The sequence below is a fragment of the Onychomys torridus genome, chromosome 14 (genome assembly GCF_903995425.1).
Source record: "Onychomys torridus chromosome 14, mOncTor1.1, whole genome shotgun sequence".
Classification (NCBI taxonomy): domain Eukaryota; kingdom Metazoa; phylum Chordata; class Mammalia; order Rodentia; family Cricetidae; genus Onychomys; species Onychomys torridus.
This window is the reverse complement of record NC_050456.1, coordinates 78,959,236-78,981,049: the sequence shown is the minus strand read 5'-3', so window position 1 is coordinate 78,981,049 and position 21,814 is coordinate 78,959,236. Positions and strand designations below refer to the sequence as shown.

The 21,814-nt window shown below is 41.9% G+C and overlaps 1 protein-coding gene across 8 annotated transcripts in view; it reads right to left on the bottom strand.

Annotated features, from left to right (window-relative positions):
- The window catches only part of Mark3 (microtubule affinity regulating kinase 3), a 93,586-nt gene that overhangs the window by 24,422 nt on the left and 47,350 nt on the right, over window positions 1-21,814 (bottom strand). For 6 of the 8 annotated variants that reach the window (XM_036205347.1, XM_036205348.1, XM_036205350.1 and 3 more), the window contains exons 5-13: window positions 20,250-20,315; window positions 13,184-13,254; window positions 11,713-11,769; window positions 8,803-9,039; window positions 8,303-8,422; window positions 7,985-8,084; window positions 7,213-7,325; window positions 6,360-6,513; window positions 2,459-2,676 (exon numbers count right to left, since the gene is read on the bottom strand). In XM_036205347.1, coding sequence (XP_036061240.1) covers window positions 2,459-2,676; window positions 6,360-6,513; window positions 7,213-7,325; window positions 7,985-8,084; window positions 8,303-8,422; window positions 8,803-9,039; window positions 11,713-11,769; window positions 13,184-13,254; window positions 20,250-20,315 — 1,136 coding nt within the window. The remainder of the gene's footprint in view (window positions 1-2,458; window positions 2,677-6,359; window positions 6,514-7,212; window positions 7,326-7,984; window positions 8,085-8,302; window positions 8,423-8,802; window positions 9,040-11,712; window positions 11,770-13,183; window positions 13,255-20,249; window positions 20,316-21,814) is intronic. The other 2 variants (XM_036205349.1, XM_036205354.1) reach the window with 1 other exon arrangement.

Genomic DNA, 21,814 nt, shown 5'->3' with positions numbered 1-21,814 from the left:
CTCAGAAATCTGCCTGCCTCTGCCTCTTGAGTGCTGGGATGAAAGGCGTGTGAACCATGATAACGGGCAAAGAAGATTTATTTTTATTTGTATGAATGGTGGCTCATGCCTTTGATCACAACACTTGGAAGGCTCATGTCTTTAATCCCAGCAGTTGGGAAGTGGACACAGGAATATAAGTAGAATATAAGTAGAGACAGGGTCTTGGCCCCTTTTGGTCTGAGGATTCAGAGACATAAGAAGTCACTAGTGGGGCTGGAGAGATGGCTCAGAGGTTAATAAGAGCACTGGCTGTTCTTCCAGAGGTCCTGAGTTCAATTCCCAGCAACCACATGGTGGCTCACAACCATCTGTAATGAGATCTGGTGCCCTCTTCTGGCCTGCAAGCTGAACACTCACTGTACACATAATAAATAAATTAAAAAAAAAAAAAAAAAAAAAAAAAAAAGTTACTAGTGGCTGCTCACTTGTTTCTCTGATCTCCAGGCAAGCTTTATTTGTTATAACACAAACAACATTTTAGATTCCCGCATCAGAGGTTCTAAAGTCACCAGGCATCTCCATGAAGATTACGTTGAGACTCTGGCCATGGAGGCATGAGCTTCCTACCTTGTTCTTCACAGCCTATGTATGAGCCATAAGCCTAACCCACCTTGGACTGGAACTAGCCCTGAATAAAAGATATCTTTTCTCTCTCTCTCTCTCTCTCTCTTAAAGATTTATTTTTATTTATTATGTAAACAGTGTGCTTCCGGCAAGTTTGCCGTATGCCAGAAGAGGGCATCAGATCTCATTATAGATGGTTGTGAGAATTGAATTCAGGTCCTCTGGAAGAGCAGACAGTGCTCTTAACCTCTGAGCCATCTCTCCAGCCCAACTTTTCTCTTTTTAGGTTAATTGCCTCAAAATTCCGCTATAGTAGCAAGACTATATAATATTGCTGTTATTCAGGGTAATACTTTTGATAAATACTGACAGTTGAGAACACCCAGGATATACTTTCAACATGTAGATAAGAGGAATGGGGTGAAATGTCACACAGATGGTAAAGAAAGCACATTCTACTGTCACAAAAGTGAGACTGAATTTAAAATGCAAGAAACTGAGCCAGGTAGTGGTGGTCCATACTCTCAGGAGGCAGAGACAGGCAGGTCTCTGAGTTTAAGGCCTGCCTGGACTACAGAGCAAGTTATAAGACAGCCAGGGCTATACAGAGAAACCCTGTCTTGAACCATCCCCTTCCCAAAAAAACCCAAGAGATAGAAATTAAAGTACAATGCTATAATCTCACTTTCTAAGGCATTTGGAAGCTAAAATATAAGTATTTTAAATGTTTTATTCTGATTAGGTTCAATGTCAGAGAATGGACAAAACCCCTTGGATTTTCTTGTGAACTTCTGACCCCGGAACATAATGAAGAGTTCCATTCTGGGTTTTCTCTGTGTGAAAGGCTGCACTTCTGCCAATTTTTGACAGGAAATCATACTGATAAGATAACCTCAAGACTGTTCACTGTGCAAATTCTGTCCAAAATTACTTCTATAAGCACTAACAATATACCATGTTATGTCAGATAGAACCATTTCCATTCATGGGAAAAAGGCAACTGAAACTAAGTGAAATCAACTTCACCTAACAAACAGGAACTACTTACTGAGGGACTGTATTAAGGTTAAGGATTCAGAGCTGTCTAATTTTAGCGTACCAATTATGTAACTTTCCTTCGTTTTCGTCACCTTGGTAGTCTAGTCTTTGATACTCAGAAAGGCCTCAGTGAACACACTCTCAACATGACAGTCGGCTTGCTGGTACTGTGCATATCAGCTTCTGCACAGCCACGGTTTCTGTGACACAACTCACAGAGAGAGAGTAGATGTCTCCAGAGTAACTTCTCACTGTCTCTGACCCACAGCATCTGAGCACTTACTAGTGTGGAGCATGTGCTATGACTGTCTGGGCTCCCCCAAAGCTCTGGGTAAATAAGCTCCAGTGTAACAGTGCTAAGAACTGGGGCTTCTAGGTCATTAGTGCATTATAAAAGAGAGGGAGGGGGGGGAAGGGAGGGACAAACCGACCCCTTGTACCAGGTGATGATACCACATCCTCACCTCTGGAGCATGTGGCAACAGAGTATTATCTTGGGAAGCAGCAAAGACAATATCCCCCACTAGACAGTGAGCCTATTGGAACCTTGATCTTAGATTTTCCAGTATCTAGAACTAAGGATACATTTCTGTTCCTTATAAATATGTCTCAGATGTTCTGTTGTAGCAGCAGAAATGAACTAGAAAAAAACAAGACTTATCCAAAGAAACAGCTACAATGTGGGAAGTGGGTATGAAAGTCTGGAAGAAGGACATCGAAGGCAGAGAACAGAGAGTGAAATGGATGGATGCAAAAGACTAGCCAGTTCAAGCTCCAAATACCGAGGACTGCTGTCCTACCCAACAGTACTTACACTGGGGACAGCAGGGCTTTTCTTGCGCTCAGGAATATCCGCTTTATTGGGATTGCTTGCATTTCCGAGCATGGGACTGGCAGGGGCAATCCCCTTTCCTCCTGCAGCAGTGCCGCTGGACTTTCGGGAGGGAACTCCATCTTCTTTGAGGTCACTGTCTGCAGTGCTGGCCTGACTCCTCTTTGGATATGCCACAACTGAAGGAATAGCTGGTCCAGCTACAATAAAGAGTTCACTCTTTAAAAGACAGAATGCAGTTTCATATTGATTCTGTGAAATTAACACTTTGTAAGACAATTTAAATTTCTATTCACACGTAAGTATAAACTAGTAAAATTTTCTAAGATGTTTTCCATTTGATTATTATACAAAGATTCTACTTTTGTAAAAGACTGTGAAAAATTAACAAATTAATCTTTCAGAAACAACTTAATACCTTGTCATTGTCTAGAAGCTCATTAACCAAATTCATTAGATGCAAAGGCATCATCATGCAGAACAAACTATTCTGTAAATCAAATTACATCCTTTAGTATAGCATGTTCTCATTTTGTCAGAATAAGACGGCACAGATTTCACATGTCATTTCTTTTGGAAATTTATCTTGTGTCTTTAAAAAAACACCAATATTAGAGATAAGGGAGAAAATGAATACATAAGGGAAGGCAATAAGCAGAGGAAAACATGCTTCTTTAGGAAGTGCCAGCTGGGGAAGAAATGGTTGTAGCTGTGTTCTAGGAGAACACATCTGAAGAGGATCATGGCAGATGATCGTAAGTCTCCTAAGTCAGCCACCCAGAGGCCCCAGTGTTAACACAGGAGACCTGGAGTTCAAACATCTGGAAATGGACACGGAGCTACTGTAATTATCAGACACAATGCCTACTAATGACCTCCCTTTCTGGTTTTTCAAGACAGGGTTTCTCTGTGTAGTCCTCACTGTCCTTGAACTCAGAGATCCGCCTGCCTCTGCCTCCCAAGTGCTGGGATTAAAGGCGTAAGCACCACTGCCCAGTGCTGAAGTTTTGTTTTGAATTTTTAAAATTACATTTATTTGTGAGGACACACAAATTTATACATGGAGGTCAGACTATGTCAGTCCTGGGTATTTAACTCAGGTTGCCTGATTTGGTGGCAAGAGTCATCTTGGTGGCCCAATGTGTTTTTCCTTTGCAGGTCTGGAGTATTTTCTTTTTTTTTTTCCAAAGACTTAGTTATGTGTTTACATGTATGACCCATGGAGGTCAGAAGGTATCAGTCAAATCCTCTGCAACTGGAGTTATGGATGGTTGTGAGCCAATATTCAAGTGATTGGGGACTGACTTCTAGTCCCGGGAAGAGCAACAAGTGCTTGAAACAAGCTATCTCTAAGCCATGTTTCCAGTTCCTGAGTTATTCTGTTTAAATAACTCCCTTGACTAGGGTTGGAGAGATAGTTTAGAGATTAAGAGCACTGACTGCTCTTCTAGAGGACCTGGGTCCAACTGCCAGCAAACACATGGTAGCTCACAACTGTCTGTAACTCCATTCTAGAGGATCTGGCACCTTCACACAAACATACTTGCAGGCATAACACCAATGCACATAAAATAATAATTAAAAGAAAAAAACCAAACCCCACTGACACACATCCAAGCTGTTGTGTGCACCAGTTAGTTCCCTTTTTATTTTCTTAAACATTTTTAACAGTCATCTATTTTATGTGTGTGTACATACATGCTACAATATGCTTTCAGAGGTCAGAGGACAGCTTTTAGAAATAGGTTTTCTCATTGCACTATGTGAGTCCCATGTACCAAACTCAGGCTATTAGGCTTGTCAACAAGCATCTTTCCCTGCTCAGCCACCCTAATGGCACTCTTTTCTCTCCTTTTGGTGTGTGTGCATGTATTGAGGCCACAGGTCTAATATGTATGCCACTTTGTACTATGCATTTGAAGATTTACTTATTTATGTGTATATGTATTTCCCTTTGTGGGTTTATGTGCATCATGTGCATGCAACAGCTCATAGAGGACATTGGATCCCCTGGAACTGGAGTTACAGGCAGTTGTGAAAGGACACTTGTATGTTGGGAACCAAACTATAGTCCAATATAGGGAAGCAGTTAAGTGTTCTTAATCACTGAGCTCTCTCTCCAGCCCTAGGTACTATATATGCATTTAGATGACATGGTATGCTCAGTAAGTATTATTATAAAAATAATAAAATGGTAATATTTTATACTATAAAAGGATTACAAAAGTAAAAATAACAATCAATTTGAAAAAAATAATATTAGTGGTCTATGTCCTGTAGTATCAAAAAATTCTGTCAACATTTAATTCTCATTAGGTGTGGTGATACAGGCCTTTAATCCCAAAACTCAAGAGGCAGAGGCAGGCAAATCTCTAAAGTTCAAGGCAAGGCTGTTTCTGTAAGTTTCAGACGATCTAGGACTACAGAGTAAGACCCTATCTCAATAAAACCGAGCAAAACAACTAACATCAAGAAAAGAATCTTTAAATTGGGTATCTTAAGGGCAGTATGTATGCATTCAAAGTTGGCATTCAGTACACAGGCCCTGAAAACTTCCTTGTTAGCTAACATGAATTCACAGGAAGAGAGACTGAGAACACTTCCTTGTCTACAACCCTGCAGATGGGGTAAATCAACCCCTCACACACAGTCTTCTTTCCTCCTCCCTTCTCTCTACTCCTCATTTTGCAAAAGGGTCTTGAAGTTTAAAAGGAAATATTATCTTATGCAGATAGTTGTTTTGCTTGTGTATGTCTCTGTGCTCATGTGTGCCTGATGCCCACAATGACAGAGAAGGATCTCCTAGAACTGGAATTACAGATACTTGTGTGCTGCCATGTGGATGCTGGGAACTGAACACAGGTCCTCTGGAGGACTAGCCAATGTATTCTACACCACTGAGCCAACACCCTAGCTTCAACTGTTATTTATTAGGCGACACAATGTTATTTATTAAGCAGTGCTGTTTATCCTGCAAGAAAAGCCTCCAGGCACAATTAAACCTACTATAAGAGTTAATTAAGGGAACAGAGAGGGCATGTGCATAGGCCTATGGAATGACTGTGCAGGAAGAGAGGGAAGGAATAGATGAACCCGCTTTTATAGGTCATCCTGCACCGCCCCACACACATGCACATATGATCACACAGCGCATGGATTCCCTAGGATGACTAAGCATCTGGCCTGGCTACTGGACAGTGCACGCACAGTCAAGTAGCTGGGGAAGTAGCCAGGAATTCTAACACCAACCTTAAATTCTTGATCCTCCTGCCTCTACCTCCCAAACGCTGGGATAACAGGCATGTGTCGAAATACCTAGGCTGAGGTTTTTACCTTTAATTGAAATTAATATAAATAGTAAGGTGATTCAGTAGTTAAGAGCACTGCCGTCTCTCACAAAAGATCAGGTTTGGTTCCCAGCGTCCACATTATGGCTCACAAGCATCCAGTTCCTGGGGATCTGACAAACTCTTCTAGCCTCCATGGGCACCAGGCACAAGTGGTGTACATAAATACATGAAGTTGAAACACTCATACACATAAAGAGACAAATCTGAAAGTCATTTCCTCCATGTAAGTACTCACTAGCCTCCTATGGTTAGCTGTTACAAGCCTGACTTCAAGAACAGAGAACGCTGCCATCAGCACAGACAGCCCACCAGCTGCAATGCTCTGGACAGTGATCTGACAAAGACTGTAGAAGAGATATGCATTAGCTACAGATGAGGTTCTCAGTCTCTAAGCCTCACCTAGCAAAGTCTACTAAATGTTCCAAATAGTTAGGGGACCTTAACCATACCCCTAATGCTACAAAGGGAGAGCAAGCCAATCTCTGCCCCACTAGGCTCTACACAAGAAGCTACTGGAATAGTCTTAGACCTACCATGGTCACTGTACCGTCTCTGCTTCTGACTTGAAGAAACACTTCTCTGCACTTTGTGATGAGGAGACTGGCCAGTGCTGTTGCTGAGGTCACTGCTGGGCCGCACCTTAGCAAGTGAAAGGTTGCTGCTAGAACTGGAGTCACTAGCGTCCAGCTACGGAGAGTAAGAAGAGCACAACCATACACGGAGCCCAATGCAACTCCTGGTGATTACTCCTCCCAGTCGGGGAGGAACTATCACAATGTACAACAACTTTAACTCAGTCAGAAGTATTTCTGACTCCTGGGAATAAGATTATATGATAACGAGCTCCTTCCTGACCTTATCAAAGAACTAAGACACTTTGTTTCCTCCACTTGGATTTTACATCATTTTCAAACTATTAAGGACTAAAGTTAACACACAATTGTATAGGCTTGTGACATTATTGGTCACAAAGGGTTATTATCTTGAAGTTAAAATTGTAGCTTATGAGGCTGGAGAGATAGATCAGCCACTAGACACTAGACTCACAACCAAAAATATAAAATAGCTTATAATGGTCAATGAAGTTAGACCACTGTTTGTAGGCCAAGTTTTAAAATAAATACCAAATATTCTGTTAAAAAATTAAGGAAATAGTTTACATAAACTAATAATTTTTATTTTTCAACAAATAAAGCCAAGTCTTTTGGAGACAGGGTCTTCTGTAGTGCAGACCGGCCTTGAACTCATTACATAGCTGAGGAGTGCATAATCCTCTACTCTCCTGTCTCCACTCCAAGTGCAAGGACTACAGGCAGGTGCCATCATGCATTGCACACTCATCCTTCTTACACGGGGTATTCAGCTTTCCTCTCTAAACACTCTTACCTCTGAAGACTTTCTCCCCAATAACAAGTATGTAGCTGTAATTTCGTCATATTTCATTTTACTAAGAGATTCTTGAATTTCTTCTTGGGAATATCCCATTCCCACCATAATATCTAAAAGATAAAACATGGTTTATATATTTTATTTGGACTGGAAATCATGCTAGCATAGGGGAAAATAATTTCATTTGATTTAGAAGGTTATATATTTCGTAACATAGAAGAGCTGTTGAACATGTTACTGGTGTTACTGAGCTGTTACTGAGTTACTGGTGGTGCTTCAGAAGCCTATAGATTAAGATCCCAATTTTGTATATTTATTTTTTGAGACACAGTTGCTTTGTGAAGCCCTGGCTCTCCTAGAACTCTCTCTGTAAACCAGAACTCACAGATATGTGCCAGCCCCTGCCTCCTAAATGCTGGGATTAATGGTGAGCACCACCATCGCCTGCCTAAGTTCCTAATTAAGACAGAACAATGTCAAGTGGTGGTGGCGCACGCCTTTAATCCCAGCACTCAGGAGGCAGAGGCAGGAGGATCTCTGTGAGTTCGAGGCCAGCCTGGTCTACAGAGTGAGTTCCAGGAAAGGCGCAAAGCTACACAGAGAAACCCTGTCTCGAAAAACCAAAAAAACAAACAAACAAACAAAAAAAGAACAAATAAATGGATCTCTAAATTCTGTGCTTACCTTTTTTTTGTTTCTGTTTGAGCCCCCGTACACAGGAGTAAAACATGTAGAGTATACATACAAACATGCAGACACAGGTAATTACCTATTCTCTTCTGGTCTGAGATGTCTAGTTCTGGTTCAACAAATGGTTTGAGCTCATCTTCCTCATGACCTGAATTGATCCACCTGTCCTTCATTATTTGCTGAAAGGTGAACTGTGTGTTAGTAGCGCAGAATGAAGTCTCTCAATAGTCACACTATTTAGGGACATGATTTTCAACATTTCATTGCATAATACTCTAAAGAAAATTTAAGGGAATCTGTTTGTTTGTCACTTGCTACTTAAACCCCAGCAAGCGTTCAGTGTCACACAAACCAGGCACAGTCTGTTAATACTCTCCCTTCCCACTCACGTGGTTACCTCGAGAGTGCCCCGTTTGACGGGGTTCAGCACCAGGAAGCGTTTGAGAAGGTTCTCACAGTCAGTGGACATGTAGAAAGGAATTCTGTACTTCCCTCGTAGTACTCGTTCTCTCAGTTCCTTTGGGGGTGCAGGGAAGAAGTAACAGTTAATTTCTAGGTTAAAAACAATAACAATAAAATTAAACCCATACAAATAGAACACTATAAATGTTAATCTATATAATTTTACAAAAAACCTTAGTTTTTGAAAAGCATGGCTGCAATGTTTTTTTTGTTTTGTTTTTTTCAAGACAGGGTTTCTCTGTGTAGTTTTGGTGCCTGTCCTGGAACTCGCTCAAACTCACAGAGATCCACCTGCCTCTGCCTCCCGAGTGCTGGGATTAAAGGCGGTTCTTTTTTTTTTTTTGAGCTGAGGATTGAACCCAGGGCCTTGTGTTTGCTTGGCAAGCACTCTACCACCACTGAGCTAAATCCCCAACCTTGCAATGCTTCTTATACCTTCAGGTTCTGACCGTCGAAGGGAAGTGACCCACTGACTAAGGTATACAGAATGACGCCGAGACTCCACACGTCCACTTCTGGCCCATCATACTTCTTGCCCTGGAAGAGCTCAGGGGCTGCATACGGAGGACTGCCACAAAATGTATCTAGTTTACTGCCGACAGTGAATTCATTGCTAAAACCAAAATCTGCTATTTTAATGTTCATATCCGCATCTAATAAAAGATTCTCAGCCTAGAGAGAAAACATCAAGACAAAAATGAAACTTAGCTAAAACACAATTGTGATAATAGATCAGGAATTTCATAAAGGCTTTTTACAAAAACTTATCTTCTAGTTAGTAAATGTAAAAACATTATTTCTAGAGAAAAGCAGGAGATAAATTATATTCCCAATTTGATATTAACAATCAAATACAGACTAATTAAGACAAACACTTCAAGGTCAAGGGAAATGTAGAAAGCTTCTTCAATTAATAAGAGGCTTTTCAACAATACAGTATTTGTTTTAGGTAGCCACATCTCATAAACACTACCGAATGGCTGTAAAGTGGGTGTTACTGGGGAAGGAGAACTCCCAGCCCCTCCCCAAGACAAACCAGTCACTTCTGTTGATTCCAGCTGACAGGCACTAAGCAGCTACTCCACATAAGGTACGAGACTGCTGTCTAGGATTCATAGTGGAGGTAGGGAAAGCAGGAAGACACTAAGCTGCTGAGAGCTGAGAACTATGATGGATACTGACAAACCAAAGGCTCAGCAAAAGATGGCCATGGAAACTTGCCATAGGAAGTGAAATTGAGAAAGGTGAAGCTTGTTACAAGGGGTAGTTGAGGGACAGAAGAGTCAGAAGTCCACAAAGGAGAGAGCACATTTCTATCGACAACTATCTCCAACAAGATAATGTATGGAGAGAGATGGCTGGGGAGGTAGAGGGCACCAAATAAATTGTGTTTAGAAACTTCAGTTTTCTACCCTCAAGGTGAGAGAAAAATCACTCAAGAGTTGTTAAAAACAAGGAAATGACAATTTGGGGGAGGGGACATTCAAGCCTGGGTTTTTCTGTATAGCCTTGGCTGTCCTGGAACTCACAGAGATCCACCTGCCTCTGCCTCCCGAGTGCTGGGATTAAAGGCATGCGCCACCACTGCCTGGCTGGAAAATGATGATTTTTTTGTTTGTTTGTTTTAAAGACTTATTTATTTATTATACATACAGTGTTCAGTCTGCATGTGTCCTTGCAGTCCAGAACAGAGTACCAGATCTCATTACAGGTGGCTGTGAGCCACCATGTGGGTGCTGGGAATTGAACTCAGGACCTCTGGAAGAGCAATTGGTGCTCTTTAACCTCTGAGCCATCTCTCCAGCCCCTGGAAATGACAATCTTACGTGTACTGTTTTCTTTTGGAGACAGGGTCTTATTATTTTAGCTCTGGCTTCCCTGGAACTCTCTATGTAATCAGGTTGCCCTGATTACAGAACTCACAGAAGTCCAGCTGCCTCCAAGATACACCCACACCCACAGAGGGAGAAAGAGAGAACACACCCACACAACTAAAACGACTAAAGGTACAATGGGAAGGAGGAAAGGCTAGGAGTAGAGAAGACAGCAGGAAATCGCTCTTTAACTATTACATGGCTGTGGTCTGGCTTTGGAATGGAGCAGAAGAGACAGCAAACAGCAGCAAAGGAAGTGGCAACTGAATGGAGGCTAAGCAGGAGGCTCTCGAGAAGCTTCAGTCACCATAAGGAAAGAGAACACATCCCATTTAGAAAGGAAAAGTTTTGACTCTGAACTGGCTATACCTGAGGTGCCTAAGGGACACTTTTTGCCTAGGTGCTAGGACGTGTGGGCCCTAGGACAGCTCTGAATCCCCACGAAGGCAGCTACCACAACTGCCAGAGTAGATGCACTCGGGGTGGGTGCTGAGAGGGACAAGCAAGCAGACAGTAGTGCTGTGGGGAGTGATGAAAGCACTAAGTTAAGACCAGTGTCTAGAGACTATCAGAGAGTGGAGAGAGGAGGAGGGAGTGTCTGGAAGCAGCCGAGGACCAGCAGAACGGCCCAAGTTCAGTCACAAGAAGACAGAACAGACAACTGCCTATGGCACTGTCAGGCTGAAGACCTCTAAGAACGTTGCTCCCTAAGTCTTAACTCCTTGCCAAGGAGAGCAGTCTCCAGCAAACACCACTCAACAGCTTACAAGATAGGATGCCTTCCCACACAGCAGTGTCCACACCCAGGGGGCTGAGTTTCAGGAGACCTCTGTGTGATTACAGGACAGCTGTCCTTCAGAGATGAACCACTAAGTACCTTGACTGACACCTAAGACACTTTTCATAAACTTCACTTAAAGAACAACAACAAAAACCTTTTCACTATGGATCTTGGTCAAAGGGAGTCAATCATTATAGAACTTATTTTTTCCTGTTTTTAAAAAATTTATTACTATTTTCTTTAAAACTTTTAAAAATTAATTTGTTTATTTTGATTTTTCGAGACAGGGTTTCTCTGTGTAGCTCTGGCTGTCCTGGAACTCACTTTGTAGACCAGGCTGGCCTCGAACTCAGATCTGCCTGCCTCTGCCTCCCAGATGCGGGGACTAAAGGTGTGTGCCACCACCTTTAATTTATAGCTGAATTTATTTATTGTATGTGCATTGGTGTTTTGCCTGCATGTATATCTGTAAGGGTGTCAGATCTTGGAGTTACAGACAGGTGTGAGCTGCCATGTGGGTGCTGGGAACGGAACCTGGTCCTCTGGAAAAGCAGTCAGTGCTCTGAACCACTGAGCCATCTTTCCAACCCCCAAATTTATTTTTCTCTTATTCAACAACACAATCTAATCTTTGTCTGCAAAATGGCCACCAAGAGAACTACATAACTTAGCAAGGATGCTTTGGCTTACCTTGAGGTCTCTATGAACAATTCGCTTTTGGTGGCAATACTGTACTGCAGAAACAATCTGGACACGAGAAAAGTGGGGTTAGTCACCAATGGTGCAGACTCACAATTCAATATGCACTTATCCTCACTTCTTCTTCCTCAGGGGTTTTGGTTTAGTTTCTTCTGAGATAGGCTCTTACTATGTAGCTCTGGTTGGCCTGGAAATTGCTCTGTAAACCAAGCTGGCCCCAAACTCAGAGAGATACAGCTGCTTTGCCTCCTGAATACCAAGAGATTAAAGAGTATGCCACTACACCCTGCTTTATTGTACTCAACTTTTACGATGGTTTCATGTAGCCCAGGTTGGCCTTGAACTTTCTACAGCTAACAAGGATCCTGAACTTCTTTTAATCCTCCTGTTTCCAAGTCCAAGTTCTAGGATTAAAGGCATGCAGCATGACCACATTGGGTTTATGGGCTGCTGGGATAGAACCCTGGGTTTCATGGATGCTAGCAGGTTCTCTATCCACTGGGCCATATTTCCAACCCCGGTAAACATTTTCTGATGTTGAGGTTTTTCTTGAAGTTCTGAATCACATCTTACAAGCTCCTGCCACCTTTCACCTCTCTTCCTTCAGCTCCAAAGAACTCAAAGCTCACCTGACACCACAATGACTAGAAGACATTCAAACCTATTACTGCTGGCTTCCTGGTATCAAGCTAGAAACACTTTTTTCTCTCTCTCTCTCTCTCTCTCTCTCTCTCTCTCTCTCTTCCTTCAAGAAAGGGTTTCTCTGTGTAGCCTTTGAGTCCTAGAACTTACCTCTGCAGACCAGGCTCTGGGGTCCACATGGAGAAGGAAAGGACTAACTTTGTAGGTCATCCTGACATCTACATGCAGTCCCTGGCAAATTTGTGCTTATATATGCACATACACTAAATAAATACAATTTAAAAACCCTACAGAATCCATCAAGTGTGATTGGAATTCACTTCTAATACAGTGTCTTAGGTATGAAAAGTACTTAAATTTCTTAACGGCCAATCAATGTCCTGGAAGACTGTGTGTGCATGTTTGAGTGCAACCCAGAGGTCGACACGAGGTGTTTTTCATCAGTTGCTGACTTTATTTGTTGACAGACTGATGTGTGTCTGTATAGAAACCAGAGGTGGATACCTTCCTTTTCTGCTTTCTGTCTTATTTTTGAGACATGGTTCCTCACTAAACCTAGTGTTCTAACCTGACTGGCTAGACTGTGAACTTCAAAGATCTACTGGTCTTCTCTCTCCCAGTGCTGGGATTATAGGTGCACATCACTATGCCCAGCTTTCTGGGTGCTCTTGGGGATTCGAACTTAGGTCCTCATGCTTGCACAGTGGGAACTTTACTGACTGAGCCACCTCCCCAGCTCCAGATGCCTCTCTTAATTGCACTACTAGGACTAACAATGTAACTTACTGAATTAACAAACTGAAGACATGTTAATTCATACCTGTCTAAATTTAGCTCTTGCTTCTTTTTCCTTCATTCTTCCATGTGCAACCAAATAGTCAAATACTTCACCTATAACAGAAAGAAATAATATTAAGCAGAAATCCTACACTGCACATTTTCCCACAAATTGCTAACATTCTACTTTTAACAAAGTTCTAGTCTTTTTTTATTCAAAAATCTTTTAGGTTTATTTATTTTATGTGTAAGTGTTTTGCCTGGATGTGTGCCTGGTGCCTACAGGTCACAAAGAGGTATTTTATTCCCTTAGAATTTGAGTTACAAATGGATGTTGTGAACCACCACCTCCGCAGAAGCAGTAAGAGTTCCTAATCAATGAGCCTACTCTTGAGCTCCTATTTGTAAGTTTTAGATATTTCTTTAAAGGTTTACTTATTTATTATGGATACAGTGTCCTGCCTGTATATCTGCTTGTAGGCCAGAAGAAGGTACCCGTTCTCATTACAGATGGTTCTGAGCCACTATGTAGCTGTTGGGAATTGAACTCAGGACCTCTGGAAGAGTGCTTAGCCACTGAGGCATCTCTCCAGCTCCTAAGTTTCAGATATTTTAAATATAAGTATGAAATATAACATGATCACTAAGCTATAACTGAAGCTTACGATCTGAGCTCACAAGGATAATCCCCAGGCTGAGGAGAAACCCTAAGACCCTAACATATTGAAGTTATACAGTTTTGCATCTCCTCAGGAGGTCTCAACAGAAACTGAGCAATCAAGGTGGAGAGAAAGGTAAGCCAGGCATGGTGGCATATGCCTTTAACTCCAGCACATGGGAATCAGAGACAGGCAGATCTCTGAGTTTTAGGCTTGCCTGGTATAAAGAGAGATCCTGTCTCTCTCCTGGTAATCACAGTCTTTGCCTCCTGAGGTTTGTAATTAAAGGTGTGTACCACCACACCCATACTGTCTATCCTGATTTGAATTTAGTAATTTTGATAAAATTTCTGTTTCTATACTTCTCTGTATAAATTACTAAGCATTTCTCCGGCAATGCCACAATATCTTCCTGTAAGATTATTACCACAAAGCATTACTTTATTCAACAAATGTTTTGAGTCTCTACTAACTGCAAGGCAATGTTCCATGCTCTGGAAAATTCAACAGCTGCTGTAGAATATTAGTTTAAGATGTGTAAGATTCTTTTATGCTATGGAACATTTGTTTAATGATGCAAAGATGTGCTGCATTCTTTTATGTTGCATTTGTTTAACTATGTGAAACTGTTTTACTTTGCCTGTCTAAAACATCTGGTTGGTCTAACAAAGAGCTGAACAGCCAATAGCAAGGCAGGAGAAAGGACAGGCGGGGCTGGCAGGCAGAAAAAATAAATAGGAGGAAAAATCTGGGAAGAGCAAGAATAAGGAACAAGAAATGAAGGAGAAGAGGATGCAAGGGGCCAGCTACCCAACTACTCAGCCAGCCACAAAGTAAGAAGTAAAGAAAGGTATACAGAAATAGAGAAAGGTAAAAGCCCAGAGGCAAAAGACAGATGGGATAATTTAAGAAAAGCTGGTGGGTTGGGGATTTAGCTCAGTGGTAGATGCTTGCCTAGCAAGCACAAGGCCCTGGGTTCGATCCTCAGCTCTGGGCAGAAAAAAGGAAAAAAAAAAGCTGGCAAAAAAAACAAGCCAAGCTAAGGCTGGGAATTCATTAGAAAGAATCAGACTCCATGGGATTTACTTGGGAGCTGGGTGGGGGGCTCCCCAAAAGAGTAAAGAGAAACAACAACAAACAGCAAATTCAGTAGACTCCCTTTCCTTATGGAATTTGCTGGCTAATAGGAGAAGCAATGGACACACATGAACAGAATATATGAGAGGCCCATGAATGCTGTGAAGAAAAGGAAGAAAATAACAAGTTTGTAGGACACATGTTTACTCTGCTGACTATCTGATGGAGTGGACAGTAAAGCTGTCCAAGTGGAAGTCTGCATACAAACATCACACACACATACACGAGAGAGGGGAGGGGAGGGAGGGAAGGAGGGCGGGCAGTAAGGCAGCCATAGATATTGGAAAACTGAGCAATTGGGAGAGTACAGGGCAGGGCAGGTAGGTCCACAAGAATCAACAGGTTTTGGAAAGGGTTCTGGTGAGAAACTGAGAAGAAATAACTGACTTCATAAAAGGATCACTGAATTCAAAGTGCAAAGAGTCAGGATGAAGAGTTGGGGATTTAGCTCAGTGGTAGAGCGTTTGCCTAGCAAGCGCAAGGCCCTGGGTTCAATCCTCAGCTCCAAAAAAAAAAAAAAAAAAAAGAGTCAGGATGAGGGGAAAGGACAGGAAGCCCACTGGAAGATTCTGCAGTAATCAAATCAAGCATGAGCATGACTGGCTAAGTGGGATGAGCAGTGGTGGTGTGGTGGTGAGCAGCAAGGAGGCTCAGGACAGGATGAGGGTGATGCCAACAGAGCTTGGTATGGTGGTGTACCCAGAAACAAGCCCATCACTAGGATGTGGTGGCAGAAGGACCAGTGCAGTCTTTGATGACTGTAGTGGTTTAAATGAGAGCTCTCATACACTCTGGTATTTCAATACTTGGCTCATAGCTGTTTGGGGAGGTTTCACAGATACGGTCTTGCTGAAGGAAGTAAGTTCACTAGGGTGGGCTTTGAGAGCGTAAAACCTCACCCTACTTCCAGTTTGTTCTGTCTGCTTTGTGCTAGTGGGTGAAGATGGGAACCTCAGCTTTCTGAACCTGCTGCCAGGACTGTGGCTTGCTGCTATGCCTCCCCACCATGATGGATGCTTATTTCTCCAAAACTAAAGCCCAAATAAACTCTTCCTTCTATAAATTGCTTGGGTGTTTTAATACAGTAACAGAAAAGTAACATACATGCATATAATTACATAACAAGTTTATGGCTAGCCTGGGATATATGAGACCTTGTCATACCAAACAAACAAAACACACATTCCCATACCCCCAAAACAAACACCTAGGGGCAGAAACCTGGCTCAGTGGTTAAAAGAGCTTGTTACTCAACCAAGATGAGGTTGAAACAAGGCAGATGTAGTATTCACAGCCTGTAACACAGTGCCACAGAGGGGAGAGTCAGAAGGATCTCTGGATCCTAGGGGCTGATGGCCTAGCTGAAAAATTCTAGTTTAAGGTTCAAGGAGAGAGCCTACCTTAAAGGCACAATGGAAAGAGCAGAAAGGGGGAACCTAACCCATCCTGCTTTCTGCACACATGCATGCACAAGCACAAGGCCCATGCACACATGCACATAGACCACACATACATAAAATAAAATAAAAACCACAAGAAAACTATTAGTGGACGAGACTTACTCACTGTTGTACAGACGACAGATGAGGTCCAAATATCCAAGTCATAATTTACTTATAAATTCAAATGCAATATAAACCTCTTAAGAGATTCCTAGAACTATGAAGGACACTCACAGTAACTAAGTTTTATAAATCAGGAATATAATTTATAAGCCAGAAACAAATTTCCTATTAAAAATGTATTAACGCTCAGATTAAGCAGCTGGACTAAAAGCCTCTAAAGGCTATTTACTAAGTGAAGAAAGCTGAGCGGCACTCCAGCCAAGATTGGGGAGAGCATGTTGGGGATGGAAGAAATGAATGGGGAAGTTCAGAATACCTTCATTTCTAGTTGGGGCCTTGAAACTAGCTAGCTAGGGCACCCTTGGCCACCTTTCTGAGCAATTCTAAGATTGTACCAAATGAAATGGTACTGCCAGGCATGGTACACATGCCTTTATTTCCAGCATTCAGAGGGCAGAATCAGGCAGATCTCTATGAGTTTAAGATCAGCTTGTTCTACAGAGTAAGTAGTACTATACAGTGAAAGCCTGTCTCAAAGAAACAAATGAACAAAAAAAGGAGGGAGGGAGGGCTATATAAGAGAGAAACTGTCTCAAAAAATAAAAATAATAATAATAAAAAAAAAAAGAGGCCAGGTAGTGGTGGCACACGCCTCTGATCTCAGCATTTGGGAAACAGGCTAGAAGACCAGCCAGCCTGGTCTGCCGAGTGAGTTCATGGATAGCCAGGGCTACATAGAGAAACCCTATCTGGGGTGGTAGTGCTTGCTCTTGCAGAGGACCTGGGTTCAGCTCCCAGCACCTACATATGGAGGCTCACAACTGCCTGTAACTCCAGTTTCAGGGGATCAGATGCCCTCTGTGGGCACCTGCAACCACGTGGTCTACAAAAATTCACACAGGCCAGGTGGTGGTGGTACACGCCTGTAATCCCGGCACTGGGGAGGCAGCACTGGGGAGTTCGAGGCCAGCCTGGTCTACAGAGCTAGTCCAGGACAGGCTCCAAAGCTATACAGAAACCCTGTCTCAAAAAACAAAAACAAACAAACAAACAAACAAAAATCCACACTCATCCTCACCCATATACACACAACTAAAAATAATAAATCTTAAATAAAATAGAAACAAACATAAAATATATAGTCAGTAATGAATTCAGAGTATGGAAGAGTTGATGTTGGTTACATCTACTGTAACTCATCCCATCCCATGACAAGCTTATAATTGTTTAGTATCTAAACCTGTTTATGTATGTGGCTGTTTTGCTTGCATATATGTTTGTGCAACATGTGTGAGCAATGGTGCTTTTGGAGGCTAAAAGAGGGCACTGGATCCCCTGGAACTGGAGTTGTGAGCCTCCATGTGGGCACTGGAAACTGAAACTGGGTTCTATTTGACACAAGCAAAAGTCACCTATAAGGAGGAAACTTCAATTAAGGAAATGCCTCCATTAGAATGGCTTGTAAGGCATGTGTCTGTGTGGCATTCTCTTGCTGACTAATGGCAAGCAGGGGGACCTCGATCAACCCACTATGATCCTGGAAATTATAAGAAAGGTAGCTGAACTGGAACCCAGAGATAAGCCAGTAAGCTGCATTCCTCTATGGCTCTGCCTCCAACCTGCTTGAGTTCCTCAACAATGGACTGTGATCAAGATGTTGAAGACAAACCTGTTCCTTCCCAAATTGCTTTTGGTCATGATGTTTATCACAGCAACAGAAAGCAAACTAATACAATACATGAATGCTAATCTTACTTGTCAAGTGTCTCTGTGCCAATCATGGAGCTAGAAGGAGAGTAAGAACAGATGACCAGGAAAGCACCTGTTCTATACTGTGGAATTTACATATGGTTCTGAAACACTAGTCTCCCCAAGCTCAACCCTCAAGAAAAAATCTTTAGAACCAACAGGAGCTATACATATCTACTTGTAATCATAAGTATTGAAACCATCATTTTTGGCTTTGGGAAAAACAGGCATTAATGGTATTAAAATCTGATAAAAAGTTGGAGATACAATTCTGTGATAAAGCTTATAGTTCGTTTTTCTTTTTTCATTTTTTAAGACAAGGTTCCTAGCTGTCCTTGAACTGGCTTTGTAGACTAGGCTGGCCTCAAACTCACAGAGATCCACCTGCCTCTGCCTCCCGAGTGCTGGGCTAAAGCTTATGGTTTTAGGCCTTAGATTTCAATCCCCAGTGCAAAACAGACAACAAACAAAACCAAGAAATTGTGCTGGCGGCACACGCCTTTAATCCTACTACTCAGGAGGCAGACAGACGCAGGGGAATTTCTTGAGTTCGAGGCTAGCCTGGTCTACAGAGCTAGTTTCAGGCAGCCAGGGCTACACGAGAAACACTGTCTTGAAAAACCAAAAACCAAACCAAAACAAAACAAAAACCTAAGAAAATGATATAAAACATCTTGCACATACCCCCCCCCCAAATACTTGGGAAAACAAAATGTCAGTAGATACGTAAGTCTCCCTCTCCCTCTCAGATGACTATTTAGCATTTAAAAAGAAAGGAAATTCCAGTACCTGCTATAGTATAGATAACTTTGACATTATATTAAGTAAAATATTCTAAATCAAGGACAAATGGACAAACATTGTACAATCAATCTCATTACATTTGGTACCTAACTAGTCCAATTCAGAGACAGAAAACAGTTTGTTGGGTGTAATGAGCTGAGAAAGAAAGGAGGCAGTGAAGGTTTATCTGATGTATGAACAGCTTCAGTTTAGGAACATTTCTGGAGAAACAGACAATAGTGAGGGGTATAGAATTGTGTTGAATGTACTTAATATTGTGTTGGCTAGTTTTGTGTCAACTTGACAAAGCTAGAGTCATCTGAGAGGAGGAAGCTCAATCACAAATGCCTCCGTATGACTGGACTGCAGGCAAACCTGTAGAGCATTTGCCTAATAAGTGATTAAAGTAGGAGAGCCCAGCCCATTCTGAGTGGCACCATCCCTGGGCTAGTGTTTCGGGTGCTATAAGAAAGGAAGGCTAGGGGCTGGGATTTAGCTCAGTGGTAGAGCGCTTGCCTAGCAAGTGCAAGGCCCTGGGTTCATTCCTCAGCTCCCCCCCCAAAAAAAGAAAGAAAGAAAGGAAGGAAGGCTGAGCCACGGCGGTGGTGGTGCACGCCTTTAATCCCAGCATTCCAGAGGCAGAGGCAGGCGGATCTTTGTGAGTTCGAGGCCAGCCTGGTCTACAGAGTGATATCCAGGAAAGGCGCAAAGCTACACAGAGAAACCTTGTCTCAAAAAAACGAAGGAAGGAAGGAAGGAAGGAAGGAAGGAAGGAAGGAAGGAAGGAAGGAAGGAAGGGAGAAAGGAAGGGAGAAAGGAGAGATGGCTCAGCAGTTAAGAGTACCAGCTGCTCTTCCAAAAGCCCTGGGTTCCAAGATGGCAGCTCACAACGGCCTGTAACTCCTATTGCAGGGGATCTGACACCCTCACAAAGACATAGGCAAAACACCAATGCACAAAGTAAAAATAAATAATTGAAAAAAAAAAAACCAAAAAAAAAAAAACAAAACGAGCAACGCTAATAATCAAGCACTACAACCCACATAACTGACAAGGTGAGGTCATCATTTCTCACCCTGATACCGGTTTACAACATCTGAGTATTAAATAAAATCTGAAGGACTATCCAAATGGGCACTGTGGCTGCACATTGCTCTTAACAAGAAAAACAAAAACACATACTCTCTTACTTTGTAAACAATATAAATGTGCTTACCTCCACTTGCATATTCCATGATTAAGTAGAGTGTTTTTTCTGTTTCAATGACCTCAAACAACTTCACTGGAGGGAGAAGATAGATGAGAAAAAGAACAAATGTCTGTATGTACACAACATGCACCTATAAGCTACAAAAAACTTTTTCCTGCTAAAGGTTTTAGAGAGCTGGCCCATAAATGCATTTTAGGGATTAAAAAATATCCTGTATTACAGAATTTTGTAAAATCAAAGAAACCATAAGAATAAAGACTATTTCTGGGTGTTGAGAATGTGCTCAGCAGTCTGGTCACATGACTGCTTTCTTACTTCCTCTCTTGCTGTCCATGACCGTGTATGTGTAGGGGGCTGTCCTGGCAGCTGTCCTGGCAGCTCAACCCTAGTCTTCACTTCTCTTTCCCATTGCCCTCCTGGCGAGAGCAAGCCCTTTCAGCTGGTACTATGACTTTAAATGAGGGTTCCACCTGAGATTTCTGTAACTTGGGGACCTTACTGCAACTATCAAAGAACTAGGCCCCTTTGTTAATATTCTGACAGTAAAACTAGGAATAATGAGAAGGGGTGATATGGCAATCAATTTTTTTTCTTTTGTAGTACTGAGAATTGAATCTAGGGTCTCACAAATGCTAGTCAACCATTATCCCCAAACTTTTTAATACTTATTTTGAGATATGATCTAAATTGCAAGGCTGGCCTTGAACTCATTCTGTAGGCAAGCCATGGATTTAGTGTTTTCTTCCTGCCTCATCCTCCCTAGAGGGTAAGATTGCATGCAGCAAAAATCACTTTTTGTTCTTTCCTCTGGAGCTGAGGTCTGAGCACAGGGTCTTGGGCTTGCTAGAGAAATCTTCTATCACCAAGCAAATTCCCAAACGCAGAGCTTCTTTTAAAGAATGATTTTCAGAAGCTAGCCTGGACTACATAGTGAGTTCTGGGACAGCCAGAGCCATATCGTGAGACCTTATCTCTAAAAACCAAAACCCAGACAGAACAAAACAAACAAAAGAGAATGATTTTCAGGGGGATGGGGATCAATGAAATTTTGCTATGAGTCCTTTCTTTAGATTGAAATTCCTATTTCTGCTAACTTATAAAGCTACAACACATCAATTAAAAATAAACATATTTTTAAAGGAATATGAACTAAATCTCTGAAGCTATTAAGTCACTGTTATACAGATCTACTTAATTTTGTTATTTCCTTTCATTTTTTTCTCCAAAAAAAAAAAAAAAATAGGATGCTGGGGTTGGGGATTTAGCTCAGTGGTAGAATGCTTGCCTAGTAAGCACAAGGCCCAAGGTTCGGTCCTCAGCTCCGACCAAAAAAAAAAAAAAAAAGATGCTAGTCAGTTCTTTATAGTTAAAGGTTTTTTTGGTTTTTGTTTTGTTTTGTTTTGGTGACTTAGTAAGATACTAGAGCAAGCAAAGTATCTGACAAAGTAGTGAATGTTAAATGAGCTATGAGAGTCTCAGACCATTCTTTGGTCTCTGTGTTCATACTATTAAGAAAACAACCTTGAGAAAGTAAAGGCAGTACTGGTAAGCAAGCATCACAAAAATAAAAG